The following is a 12,735-nucleotide window of genomic DNA, read 5'->3' on the forward strand; positions in this document are numbered from 1 at the left end:
TTTACATTTAAAAATAGATTATTACAAATAATAAAAAATATGATATCAAGATATGCTCTTTATTAGAAATTTGGTTATTTGATAAATTTATGCTTAACGTTTTTTAATTCATAAGTTTATTCTATTATATTTTTATTTGTATAGTATATTTTCATGTTACAAAATACTATATATACTATTGGCATATTTTAATCTTATTCAAAATATTATAAATAGTAATTATTGTTTATATTTGGGTTTGATTTTGGGTTTGTGTTTAGGGTTTAGTGATTGGATTTTAGGGTTTAGTATTTAAGGATTGAGTTTAGTATTTAGTATTTAGGAGTATAGGTGTAAACTGTGGATGAGATTTATAAGTGGAATAACACGTTGAACCATGCTCAACTTGCAGTGGCAGACCATTTTACTCTGTACACAATGTTAGTACTATTCTAATTTAATTAAATGGAATAGAACAATGTTTTTAATATTACAAAATAAAACAAAATTTGTAAAGACAATTGAACTTATAATAAATTTGTGTGGTATATAAGTATGGGATGTGCACTTCACTGCATAGTTTGATAGTAAACAATAGTGATTCACTTTTGTCCACAACAAAGCACTAACGTTATCCACTCAGTTCCTTTCTAACCGGGTACTTGCTATTAGAAAGGGTATAACTGAAGTTAGGAGTTTTGAGGCTCCTAAGTCAAATGATAGTATAGTGGAAGTTGTTTGTCGAACCAATTCTGAGGGATTCAAATACAGAGAGAGTGCAAGTATTTGCCTAATCTAAGTGCAATCAGTGATTTGATGATTTCTATACTAATGATTAAAGCTAAAGCAAAGCAATAAAAATGATACTTTTAATCTATTGGAAAGGAGAACTCATGGGTTTAGGGATTTAGACCTTGGGTGATCAGGTTTCGAACAAAGGATGACAAATGAATCAATCAAACTATTAACCTTAAGCCTAGACACAATTCTAAACAAGCTCTATGTCTAGATGAATGCTCATTTGCTAACATGTCTCAAACATCAAATGTCTTTGGTTGAATAACATGCAAGCAATCATTACTAACAAGTCTATTAGCTATCTTAGCATCTTTAACAACAAATTTCTTTGGCAAAGTACACTAAAAGCCTAGGAGAGTTGACTCAGGCATTTCATCAAACACCTTTTGGGTGGGAAATGCCTAGAGATCACCCTTTGAGTGGCCTACTCAAATGATGCATTATGAATACTCTACTAGCAAGGAACAAGAATGATCTACACTAAAACATCCTAGAACTAGCCTAATCACCCTTAATCTCCCTAACCCATGAATTCAAAAGGTGATTACTCACTAATCCCCATGATTCCTCTTAAACCCATGATGGATTTCAGATGAATCATATAGAGAAATAGAAGAGAAATCACAAGAACAATCACAAATCAAGCCAAAAAGAAATCTTTTTCTTCAGAGAGTTTGTGTTCTTCAATAGATCAAAGATAATCTGCCAAAAGGTGGCCACAACATCCTTAAACATTAGGTTTTTCAGAGTAAAAACGTGCATAAGAAATTGCAAAAAGGTCCTTGAAAAATCATAAAATCGTGTAGCAAAAGGGGCTGGAGCGACCTTGGGGGGTCGCTCTGAGAGGTCGCTCCAGCCTCCATTTTTGTGTCTCCGGGCGATGAAAACGCGAGCTACTTAGGTGGGTCGCTCTGGTTGGTCGCTCTGGTTGGGAGCGACCTTGGGGGGTCGCTCCGGAAGGTCACTCTGCGGTTCTCGACCAGGATGGATATGCCTCTAGTAAATTGATCATAACTCCTTCATTACATCTCCAAATGACTTGAAACCACTTCCATTAGAAAGCTAACTCAATTTCCTGTGTCTCCACAAAATCTTAGCAACAGAAGATTTCTCTAAGGCCTCCATCCGTGCTCATCTTTCACCTCCTTTTTTATCACATTGCTTCCAAATGTCTCCAAGAACTCCATGTGGTGTTCCAATACCTGATAGAGACATATGTATGCCAAATGCAACCTAAACATGTCTAAATCCTAATCTATATGATGAAAATGCTTATGAATGAATGGTTAAAACAATGCAAATATGCAAGACATCAACTCCCCCACACTAGTCCTTTACTTGTCCACAAGTAAACTTTCAAGAACCAAGGAGAAGAGGTTTGAAGGTGGGGACTCATAACCAAAAGAAACTCTTCTTAGTTCTCAACCTAACAACCTTGCATAATCATACCAAATAGCAAGAGCAAAGATTTTATCCATCTCTAACTTCTCTAAGCCTATCCCAGCTCCTTTGATCTCTACACTCATTAATCATGCATCCACAAACCACAAATCCACATCTCTCTAACATTTATGAAGCAACTCAATAGACATCTCACACATGGTCAACTGGTCCAAGTCATTTGGTTTGGTAAGACAAAAGCCTTAATGCAAGTGAAATCAGAGGTTCAAAATGATCTTTTAAGGTGGTTTACTCTCAAAACAAAGTAGCTTTGACATTACACATAATATATCTAAGAAAGGGATCAACTCATGCATACAATGCTCAATCTCCATTGTTCTACCCTTTCCCAAACACACAAGATATTCAATTATTCCTCAATGTCAAACCCAACTCACATCTCTCACCAAAAGATCCCAAGAACATTCTTCACATCAGACTCTTTCTTTTTGAAATCAATAAGGGATTTTCACAATTTTAAAACAAATCTCAGCTCCTAACAACTTTGCTAGCCCCTTTTTTATTCTCTTTTTTTTTCTTTTTTTTTTTTTTTTTTTTTATTTTTTTTATATTTGGGGGCCAAGACTTTTCACAATAAGAGCTAGATACTTCTCCACTTATCCCATAAAGACTAATCATTTAAGCACAAAGAGTCAAACCTTTCATATTCCCAAATCACAATCACAACACTCACCCCCTTCCTATAGCTAGACAATAGAGTGACTAATCTAGCAAGAATGGAGACTAAGCATTGTCGTTCCCAATACTCTCAACATTATGCACATGCAAAGCTTTCCAAAGAGGCCTCACTCAACAAATAATGATGGTTTAAAAAGGAGGTATGGGTTTTGGGAGTGGAGTACCACTTGAGTTTGTCAAAAAGATTGGTAAAACAGATGGGACAACTCAAGTGTGTATATCCATGACTTAGTACACAAGGGACCATATGCAAGAGACATTAAAACAGGAGCTTGCTTCAAAGAGAGAGTATCAACAGTCAAATGAGTTTCAAGAGGAGCATTCAAGGCGCGAAGTTTACAAGCTTTCTAAAGGGTGCTCAAGCTACTTGCCATGATTACAAAGGTCAACAAATTCAGTACTTAGCATGAGCTCTTTACAAGGTTGAAATCCCCCTAATGCATGAATGCAACCTATATGCTTCTAGACTCAATCCTAAAAATGCAAATGATGCAACTAAATGATTCTTTTTGTGTTTTTAAATTTTTTTTTTATTTTTTTTTATTTATGCAAATAAGGATGTAATATGCAATGCATGAGACTCAAAATCATGAAAACAAACATGATCAAATACTTGGTACCTCCCCCACACTTAAATCACACAGTCTCTGTGTGAGTGAGGTACCCAATGGAATTCTAAAATGTAAAGAAAAACTGGGAGAAGGGAGGTTTCCAGTTACCTGAGACGGGAGCGATGTGGAAGGGTCGCTGCGGCAGGTCGCTCCCAGCTGGAGCGACCTCGTGACGTCGCTGCGGAGACCTCGCTCCACGGTCAGTTTCTGTGTTTCCACTCGCGTGTGACTCGAGCGACCTCGGCATCTCGCTCTGGACATGTCGCTCCTAGGTGGAGCGACCTAGAGGTGTCGCTGCGATGAGATCGCTCTAGTGTCCGACTTTCTGCTCAATCCCTGCACACAACTTCACTCTCCCATTGTTTTATGCAATAAAATGATAATGCAAATACTAATGCAATATATACAAGGATACTCATGGGACTTCCTCCCAAGTGAGCTTGTTTTAAGTCTCTAGCTTGACTTTGCCTCCTTTGGATCAGGCTGGAATAGGTGCAGAAAGTGGAGTTGACACCCCATCTTCCTCAGGTGGTAGCTCATCAAAGTGATCATCAGCAGGAGGAGGATTCATCTCTTCAATGGTGAAGGCTTGTCCAAATACAGTGGGGTTCCTCATTTTCTCCTTGATGTCAAAGTGGAGGATGTTCTCCTTACCCAAATGGAGGTCAATCTTCCCTTCCTTCACATTCACAATAGCTCCTGCTGTAGCTAAGAATGGCCTTCCAAGAATCAATGGGTCTTGAGCCTCCTCACCCATTTCAAGCACCACAAAATCTGTAGGTATCTCATACCTTCCAATCTTCACAGGGAGGTTCTCTAGGATGCCCACAGGGTACTTCACTGATCGATCAGCCAACACCAGAGAGAGCCTACACTTCTTGTATTGAGTGAATCCAAGCTTCTTTGCCACAGACAAAGGCATCAAGCTGACACTAGCTCCTAAATCGCAGAGGCATTTCTCAAATACCATAGGTCCAAGAGCACAAGGGAGTGTGAAGCATCCTGGATCCTCTAGCTTCTCTGGAGCATCAAGCCTCTGAATGATGGCATTGCACTCATGACTCAGAACCATCATGCCCTCCATCTCCTTCTTCTTAGCAGCTACAACATCTTTCAGGAGTTTGCTGTATTGAGGAATCAGCATGAAAGCATCAATGATGGGCATTGTAACCTGAGCTTCACTCATCTGCTTCTCAAACAAAGCCTTGTACTTCTGTAGCAGCTGCTTCTTGAATCTACCAGGGAATGGAAGCTTTGGTTCATAGGGAGGGGGGACAGGAGAGCTCTCAGTTGCTGGAGCAGCAGATTCACCATCTTTTGTTGTTTTCTTCTCTTCTCCAACCTTTCCTTTACCCTTGGCTTTCACAATCTTCTCCAAGATCTCAGCATCTGTCTTCTCATCAACAATGACCACTTCATCATCTAGGTTGATGGCCACCTCCTCACCTTGTTTCTCAGCATCCTTGGTGAAGGTTACAGGAGTCAACTGCTTACCACTCCTAAGTGTGACAGCTTTTGCTTCCTTGGGGTTTTGATCTGACTTTCCAGGTAGAGATCCTTGCTGGCGGTTCTGGTGGGAGCTCATGGAAGCAAACTGATTCTCCAAATGCTTGACAGAAGAAGCGAGGTGGGTGAATTTGTTGTTGAGCTCATTGTAGCTCCCATCAATCTTGGAGTGAAGGTTCTTCAGTTCATAGCCCACATGCTTCTCACTTCTAGTCTGAGACTCCAAGATCTGTTTTAGTAAGGCATCAGTGCTGCTCTGTTGAGGGGCAGAGGAGTTAGGAGAGGAGTTTTGCTGAGGCTGATAGTTGCTCTGCTGGTTGTTTCGAGGCTGAAAACCACTCTGCTGGTTGTTTGAATAGGGCTTCTGTTGGTAGTTGTTGTACTGAAAGTTGGGTTCCTTCTTGTACCAGCTACCATTACTGTTGATGAAACACAATTCTTCTTGCCCTTCCAAACCCTCAACCTCATTGACAGTAGGAGGTATCTCCTGGCTTGGGTTGCCAACAAAGTTCACCTGCGCTTGTGTGGCCTTATCAGCAATGAGTTTGTCAATCTTCTCCTGAAGAGCCTTTATCTCATTCCTCGTTTGATTGTCCTCACCTCTGCTGCTTCTGTCATGGTCTCCACTGTAGACTGCATCACTCTTAACCATGTTGTCAACTAGAGCCTCTGCCTCTTCCTCTGTTCTCCCCAAAAAGAACCCATTGCTAGCTGTATCCAGTCTGGCTCTGTACTTAGAAGAGCACCTCTGTAGAATGTGCTCAGCAAGCTCTCCTTAGAGAATCCATGGTGTGGGCACTGAGCTTGGTAACCATTGAATCTCTCCCAAGCTTCACTGAATCCTTCCAAGTTCTTCTGTTGGAAGCTGGAGATCTCATTCCTCAACTTAGCAGTTCTTGAGGTAGAGAAGAACTTCTCCAAGAATGCCCTTTTGCAATCTTCCCAAGTGGTGATGGAGTCACTTGGTAGAGACTTCTCCCACTGACGTGCCTTATCCCCCAAAGAGAAAGGGAATAGCTTGAGCTTTAAGGCATCCTCTGACACACCATTAGTCTTTGACATACCACAGTAGCTGTCAAACTTATCCAAGTGATCAAATGGGTCCTCCACAGCCAGACCATGATACTTGTTGTTCTCTATGCAGTTTAGCAGTCCCGACTTGATCTCAAAGTTGTTAGCAGCCACAGCTGGTGCTCGGATTCCAAGTCTAGGACCATGGATGTTGGGGCGGTCATAAGTGCCAATGGGGCGAGCTGGTCGCTGTTGAGGTCCATTGGGGTTCTGAGGATTTTGTTGTTCTTCCATTGCAGCTTCCAGTGGCTGCAGTTGAGCTTGTTGCTCTTCTTCTCTTCTTTTTCTAGCACACTCTCTCTCTAAAGCTCTGATGTCTGCGGCTCTTGGAACAAGGTTTGATGTACCCTTGCTCCTCAAGTTCATACACCTGAAAATCACAAAGAGGTGAAGAAGAGAATCAGTAACTTACAAAAATAAAAATGACTTAGTCTCAAGCAAATGACTAAATCTAAATGTTCAAATCAAACTCAGAATTTGGCAACGGCGCCAATTTGATGTTAGGAGTTTTGAGGCTCCTAAGTCAAATGATAGTATAGTGGTAGTAAGTTGTCGAACCAATTCTGAGGGATTCAAATACAGAGAGAGTGCAAGTATTTGCCTAATCTAAGTGCAATCAGTGATTTGATGATTTCTATACTAATGATTAAAGCTAAAGCAAAGCAATAAAAATGATACTTTTAATCTATTGGAAAGGAGAACTCATGGGTTTAGGGATTTAGACCTTGGGTGATCAGGTTTCGAACAAAGGATGACAAATGAATCAATCAAACTATTAACCTTAAGCCTAGACACAATTCTAAGCAAGCTCTATGTCTAGATGAATGCTCATTTGCTAACATGTCTCAAACATCAAATGTCTTTGGTTGAATAACATGCAAGCAATCATTACTAACAAGTCTATTAGCTATCTTAGCATCTTTAACAACAAATCTCTTTGGCAAAGTACACTAAAAGCCTAGGAGAGTTGACTCAGGCATTTCATCAAACACCTTTTGGGTGGGAAATGCCTAGAGATCACCCTTTGAGTGGCCTACTCAAATGATGCATTATGAATACTCTACTAGCAAGGAACAAGAATGATCTACACTAAAACATCCTAGAACTAGCCTAATCACCCTTAATCTCCCTAACCCATGAATTCAAAAGGTGATTACTCACTAATCCCCATGATTCCTCTTAAACCCATGATGGATTTCAGATGAATCATATAGAGAAATAGAAGAGAAATCACAAGAACAATCACAAATCAAGCCAAAAAGAAATCTTTTTCTTCAGAGAGTTTGTGTTCTTCAATAGATCAAAGATAATCTGCCAAAAGGTGGCCACAACATCCTTAAACATTAGGTTTTTCAGAGTAAAAACGTGCATAAGAAATTGCAAAAAGGTCCTTGAAAAATCATAAAATCGTGTAGCAAAAGGGGCTGGAGCGACCTTGGGGGGTCGCTCTGAGAGGTCGCTCCAGCCTCCATTTTTGTGTCTCCGGGCGATGAAAACGCGAGCTACTTAGGTGGGTCGCTCTGGTTGGTCGCTCTGGTTGGGAGCGACCTTGGGGAGTCGCTCCGGAAGGTCACTCTGCGGTTCTCGACCAGGATGGATATGCCTCTAGTAAATTGATCATAACTCCTTCATTACATCTCCAAATGACTTGAAACCACTTCCATTAGAAAGCTAACTCAATTTCCTGTGTCTCCACAAAATCTTAGCAACAGAAGATTTCTCTAAGGCCTCCATCCGTGCTCATCTTTCACCTCCTTTTTTATCACATTGCTTCCAAATGTCTCCAAGAACTCCATGTGGTGTTCCAATACCTGATAGAGACATATGTATGCCAAATGCAACCTAAACATGTCTAAATCATAATCTATATGATGAAAATGCTTATGAATGAATGGTTAAAACAATGCAAATATGCAAGACATCAATAACCGGCCCAAATAGGTATTAAATGTTAGTTTCTTTATTATGTTAAAATCAATGTTGGATACTTAAGTTCACTTTAATATTTGGTTAGACAGCAAATTCTCCCATTTTCTAAAACCTCGAAAACAAGTCATTTTTTTTGCTATGTCATCATTAGGCTGCTGCATACCAAATAGTGGAAGCTACGTTAAACAAGGATCTGTTAATCCCAAAGGATAACTGAAACATTCCTCGTCTTGATTTCGTTAATTCCTCAAAGTAAAAGCTGAAACAAGGTGTGGAGTTTATATCGAATTCCTTAGGTTTTATCTTTACTTATGAGTGATTGACTTCGATTGTTGTTTGTTTCAGGTTTAAGATCGGTATCAAACGCAAATCAGCAACACAAGAGATTTGTTCACTCGATGTTCGCTAAGCTACTCACTTGGGAGGGAATCAAAATCTCTCAACTGATCACTATCAATATACTCAAGGTTACAAGATCAAAACAATGAAGAATGTGAAAGAGATTACAGGGGATCACCGCTTGCTGATCATATCCTCTGTGAGATCTGAAAGTCATCGCCGGGAAGGTATGACTAACCGTTTACCACTTTCGCAACTCCGTCGATCCTCACCTTCACGACTCAAGCTAAGTTGATTGCCTTCTCTCTTCTCTCTCTGTTTCTCTGAATTGTTTCTCTCTCTTGTTCAACGTGATGATGATGACAGCTCACGAGTTTTTTTTATAACAAACTCTTCCACTATCAACTTCTGAAACTCATCATTTCATTTATCACGCAGACTTGGAGAGACTTTGGGCTGAGACTTGGGCTTTCTTTCTTTCTTGCAGGTTTCAGACGAACTAGGCCGTGGAACACGAAGCCCATTCGGTGTTAGGCTGAACTAAACCCACAATCTCAACCTTTCAGAGATAACACCGAAATTCTCTCTCTCTCTCTCTCTCTCTCTCTCTCTCTCTCTCTCTCTCTCTCTCTCTCTCTCTCTCTATCTCTCTCTCTCTCTTCGAAACCCTAGCCTCCATTCTCTCCCCTTTCTCTTTAAGACGATTTGTCGCCTCCATCATTTATCGGAGCTGTTCCGACGATTTCCTGAGCTTCTCTTCGCTCCTCTGACTCCTGAGAACCCTTACAAATGCCAAGGTACTCTTTGTATCTCTTATTGTCTTTTTCCATTTCTTTTACTTTGCAGAATGAAGTAAAGAAACTTATCGGATCACTCACAGACTAATCTTTCTATGTTTGTCTATGCATATCCCGGAAGACTCAGTCACAATTTCTGATCAGAAAACTTTGAATGACTCGGAAACTGAACCGACGATTCTTCAATGAATCTGCATGAGCCCGATCTGAACCAGACTGCCTCTGGATCAACCATCTGACATCAAAAGCTTCAACCTTTTCAAATCACGGAACCCAGATAACTCTTCCCTGACCTTACTCTTTCCGATGAACACATAACATTTCCTGATGTACTGATGTTGATTGTAGAAACCTTTTCTTAATCTGATCTTTCTTTGTTTTCAGGAAACCCGAAAATACTCCACCTGAAACTGTTCATGCACCTACAGAGATCTCCACCTCGCTTCCAATACTCGGGTAACGAATTCATTCCTTGTTCTTCAAGTTGGTTTAAAAAACAATAAATAACTTCTGTGTTTTGATGTTATCTAACTTCACTGTTTCTTTTGTTTTGCGAGGTAACCAACAACGGAGACACATCGTTACCGAAGCCGCTTCTTCTTCAGAACAGGTTCACCAGTTCAGGGAAAAGCCTGAACTTCGGATCAGGTAACACTTTAGTTAGGAAATCGACTGGATTCTAAAGTTGCAAGAACACAAAAGATATAAGAACTAACTCTTCTTATTAGATTTAGAAATTGTCTCAAAACTAAATCAATGTGTTTCACGTGATATTACATCTCTCCATGAGAACTCTATATATAGGACGAAGCTACATCTTTTCCTAATAATAATATGAAAACATTCCTAAGCTCGATATGTTCCTTTTTCCTCTACCCATTAAACTTCACTTTAATGAGTTAAATTGCTCCTCAAGGTAATTGGACTATCTAGCATTATCCCCTTAATTCCAACTTGAAAACATGCTTGTTGATCTCTTGAACTCCGATGAACTTGCGCATTTCGTTGAACTTGATTCTTTCCAATAGTTTTGTGAGTATGTTTTCCTTCTGCTCCACTCCGGGTACATGTCTAACCTCAATGAAGTCGAACTCCAAACATTCCCGAATGAAGTGGTACTTCGGGAGTATGTGTTTGTTTCTCCCATGAAACACCGGGTTCTTGGTGAGAGCAATAGCTGATTATTGTCAATCTTCAACACGACCTTTTTGTCTTCTTTGTTCATAATCTCGACCATTAACTCCTTTCATCATATTGCTTGTTTTGCAGCTTCTGTAGCAGCCATGTACTCCGCCTCACATGAAGAGAGTTCTACAGTGGGTTGCTTAGACGATATCCATGTGATCGGTGATGTTCCAAGGTAGAACATAAACTCTTTCGTGCTTCTTCCATAATCAACATACTAGATTTTGACCCGTGCTTGGAAGCGCGGGTTTTCTTTGGATTGTAATCAAAGTTTCTTAATAAATATTTTAGAATTCTTGTATATTATTATGTTATAAAATCTTATTATATCGAAAAAGAAATTTGTTTAAAATATAAATCTAAGAATTAGTTTATTTAAGATTTCATGTACATTCTTATGTAACTCTCTCTTATCACTTGGACAATTTAACCGACCCAGAAACCACACAAAAGTCGACCTAAAAATATAGGTACGATTTGGGTATGGGTCTACCAAGAAGTACATATTATATTTTTTTGGACCCGCGGATCTGTGTTTGAGGCCGGGTCCTACCCAAAATGCGATCGTGTACCAAAAGTACACGGATTTTTGTGCAAATTAGGTATATTTTAGTATTTTGGATAGGTTTTCGGTATTGCATATACTTTTTAAGTTTTGGTTCATGTTTTCGATTATAGTTTTAGATTTCAGGTGAAATTCTAATTTTAAAAAAAAAATTGGGTACTCGGCAAAAAATTTGTAGTCTTTAGGTCAGATTTTAGGTAAAAAATTAGGTTTTTGGATATTTGTCTAAATATTTTTGGGTGTTTGTTTGGATTTTTGGGTGTTTTTCGTGTTTGGATATGTTTTTGACTTTTGGGTATTTTTTCGGGTACTAAATATCCAAACCAGTGTATATCCATTATTTATCCAAAAATATAGGTATTTGAATTATAAACTCATCCTTACTTGAACCAAAAAAACGTCATGAACACAAACAAAAAAAAAAACCTAATTATGTCCAAATGTTTAGAATTCGAAGAATCCAGACTCGAAAAGAACCGATCCACACCTGATTTGAAGACCTGAATATCCAATTCTCTCAATTTATTGTTTGTGTGCATTTAGAAAAACTAAATTTATTGAACATGTGAGACTTAAGATTTACCTTGCAGATTTTGACTAATTTAATAGTATAGAGTTGCAAAGTTTAACAGTTTTCAGACTTATTTTTTATAACTTTTTTGTTATAAACTATTTTTTATAAAAATTAATTTATTGTAAAATTAAAATATTTTGTTTTTAACAGATGATTATGATTTGCTAGTTGTTTTCTGTTAGAGTTGATTTTGTAACTATTTGGAAATTTGAAATGTAAGATGATACTAGATCATGACCCGCCCGGTCGGGCGGGTTTTCATTTTTTGGAAGCATAAGATATGTTTTTTTATTGTTATGAAAACTTTTTATTTTATTTTTTTGTACATTATAAAGTTAATTTTTTTTGTCAGCTACCCATCTAATCTCGATCAAGTGGTGGTCAATCGGTCGATTCTCCGTAGAGTATCTCCGTCTGCCCGGGTCTGATCTATGTGGGAAAAGATATGGCCTCGAGTCCTTGCGTCCTTTGCTAAGGCATCAGCTCGGGTATTCCAGATACGAGGAATATGAGACATCCTCACATCCTCGAAATTCTCTTGAAGTCTCCAGAAGATCTCGATCTCTGTCGCAAACGTTGGCCAATCCATTGGATTTGTGGTCATATCCACTAAATCCGAGCAGTCCGTCTCGATTCGTATCGATGTGATCCCCATGTCTCTCAAACATGAGGTTGCCCAGAGTAACCCTTCCATCTCAGCATGAAGCGCTGAGAGTCTCCTTGTACAAGCCCGTAGCCCGAAGGATTCATAGCCCATTTGATCCTTAAGACTCCACCCTATTCCACTTACCATGCCATTATCGGTCCATGACGCATCGATTTGGCAGGTAGGGGTTCGGGGTATCCAAGGGGGCACTGTCTCCACCTCCGAAGAGGATGGTTCCTCTTGGTCCTCATCTGTATCCTCTTTCTCGTTAGCCTTCCTCCAATACTCTGCTTCTAAAGTTGCATGTTGAAGGGTATCCATCGGAGATATAACTTTCCCATTAAAGAGCTTGTCATTTCTCGCTTTCCAAATGTACCAACAGATCCATGGGAAAGTATCGAATTGTGGTCTCAATGGAGCCACCTCTTTTCTCTTCCAAAACAGAAAACTCATGTTTTGGTATATAGATGTACTCGGGAAGTAACCCGGAGGGGACGGATAGTCCGATAAAGCCCAAACCTGTAGGGCTAGAGGGCATTCAAAAAGGAGATGATTAATTGACTCCACTGGGGTAGCACATCTAGGACAACTCCTAT

At 39.4% G+C, this 12,735-nt stretch overlaps 1 protein-coding gene and 1 non-coding gene across 7 annotated transcripts in view; both read left to right on the forward strand.

The window, feature by feature from the left end:
• LOC108846082 (uncharacterized) overlaps positions 1–12,735 on the forward strand; it is a 35,098-nt gene that overhangs the window by 1,262 nt on the left and 21,101 nt on the right. For 2 of the 6 annotated variants that reach the window (XM_057006161.1, XM_057006162.1), the window contains exons 1-3: positions 8,870–9,169; positions 9,291–9,625; positions 9,727–9,817. Coding sequence is in view for 3 of the 6 variants with exons in the window: in XM_057006158.1 (XP_056862138.1) it covers positions 10,520–10,529 (10 nt within the window). In the remaining 3 variants the exon portion in view is untranslated. Of the gene's footprint in view, positions 1–8,184; positions 8,303–8,378; positions 9,170–9,290; positions 9,626–9,670; positions 9,818–10,206; positions 10,334–10,438; positions 10,742–12,735 lie in introns of those variants that run through there. The other 4 variants (XR_008943817.1, XM_057006158.1, XM_057006159.1 and 1 more) reach the window with 4 other exon arrangements.
• LOC130510222 (small nucleolar RNA R71) lies at positions 5,815–5,921 on the forward strand. The gene has a single exon (XR_008943904.1). It is a non-coding gene; the product is annotated as a small nucleolar RNA R71 (small nucleolar RNA).

This window comes from Raphanus sativus, chromosome 3 (assembly GCF_000801105.2).
Source record: "Raphanus sativus cultivar WK10039 chromosome 3, ASM80110v3, whole genome shotgun sequence".
NCBI lineage: Eukaryota > Viridiplantae > Streptophyta > Magnoliopsida > Brassicales > Brassicaceae > Raphanus > Raphanus sativus.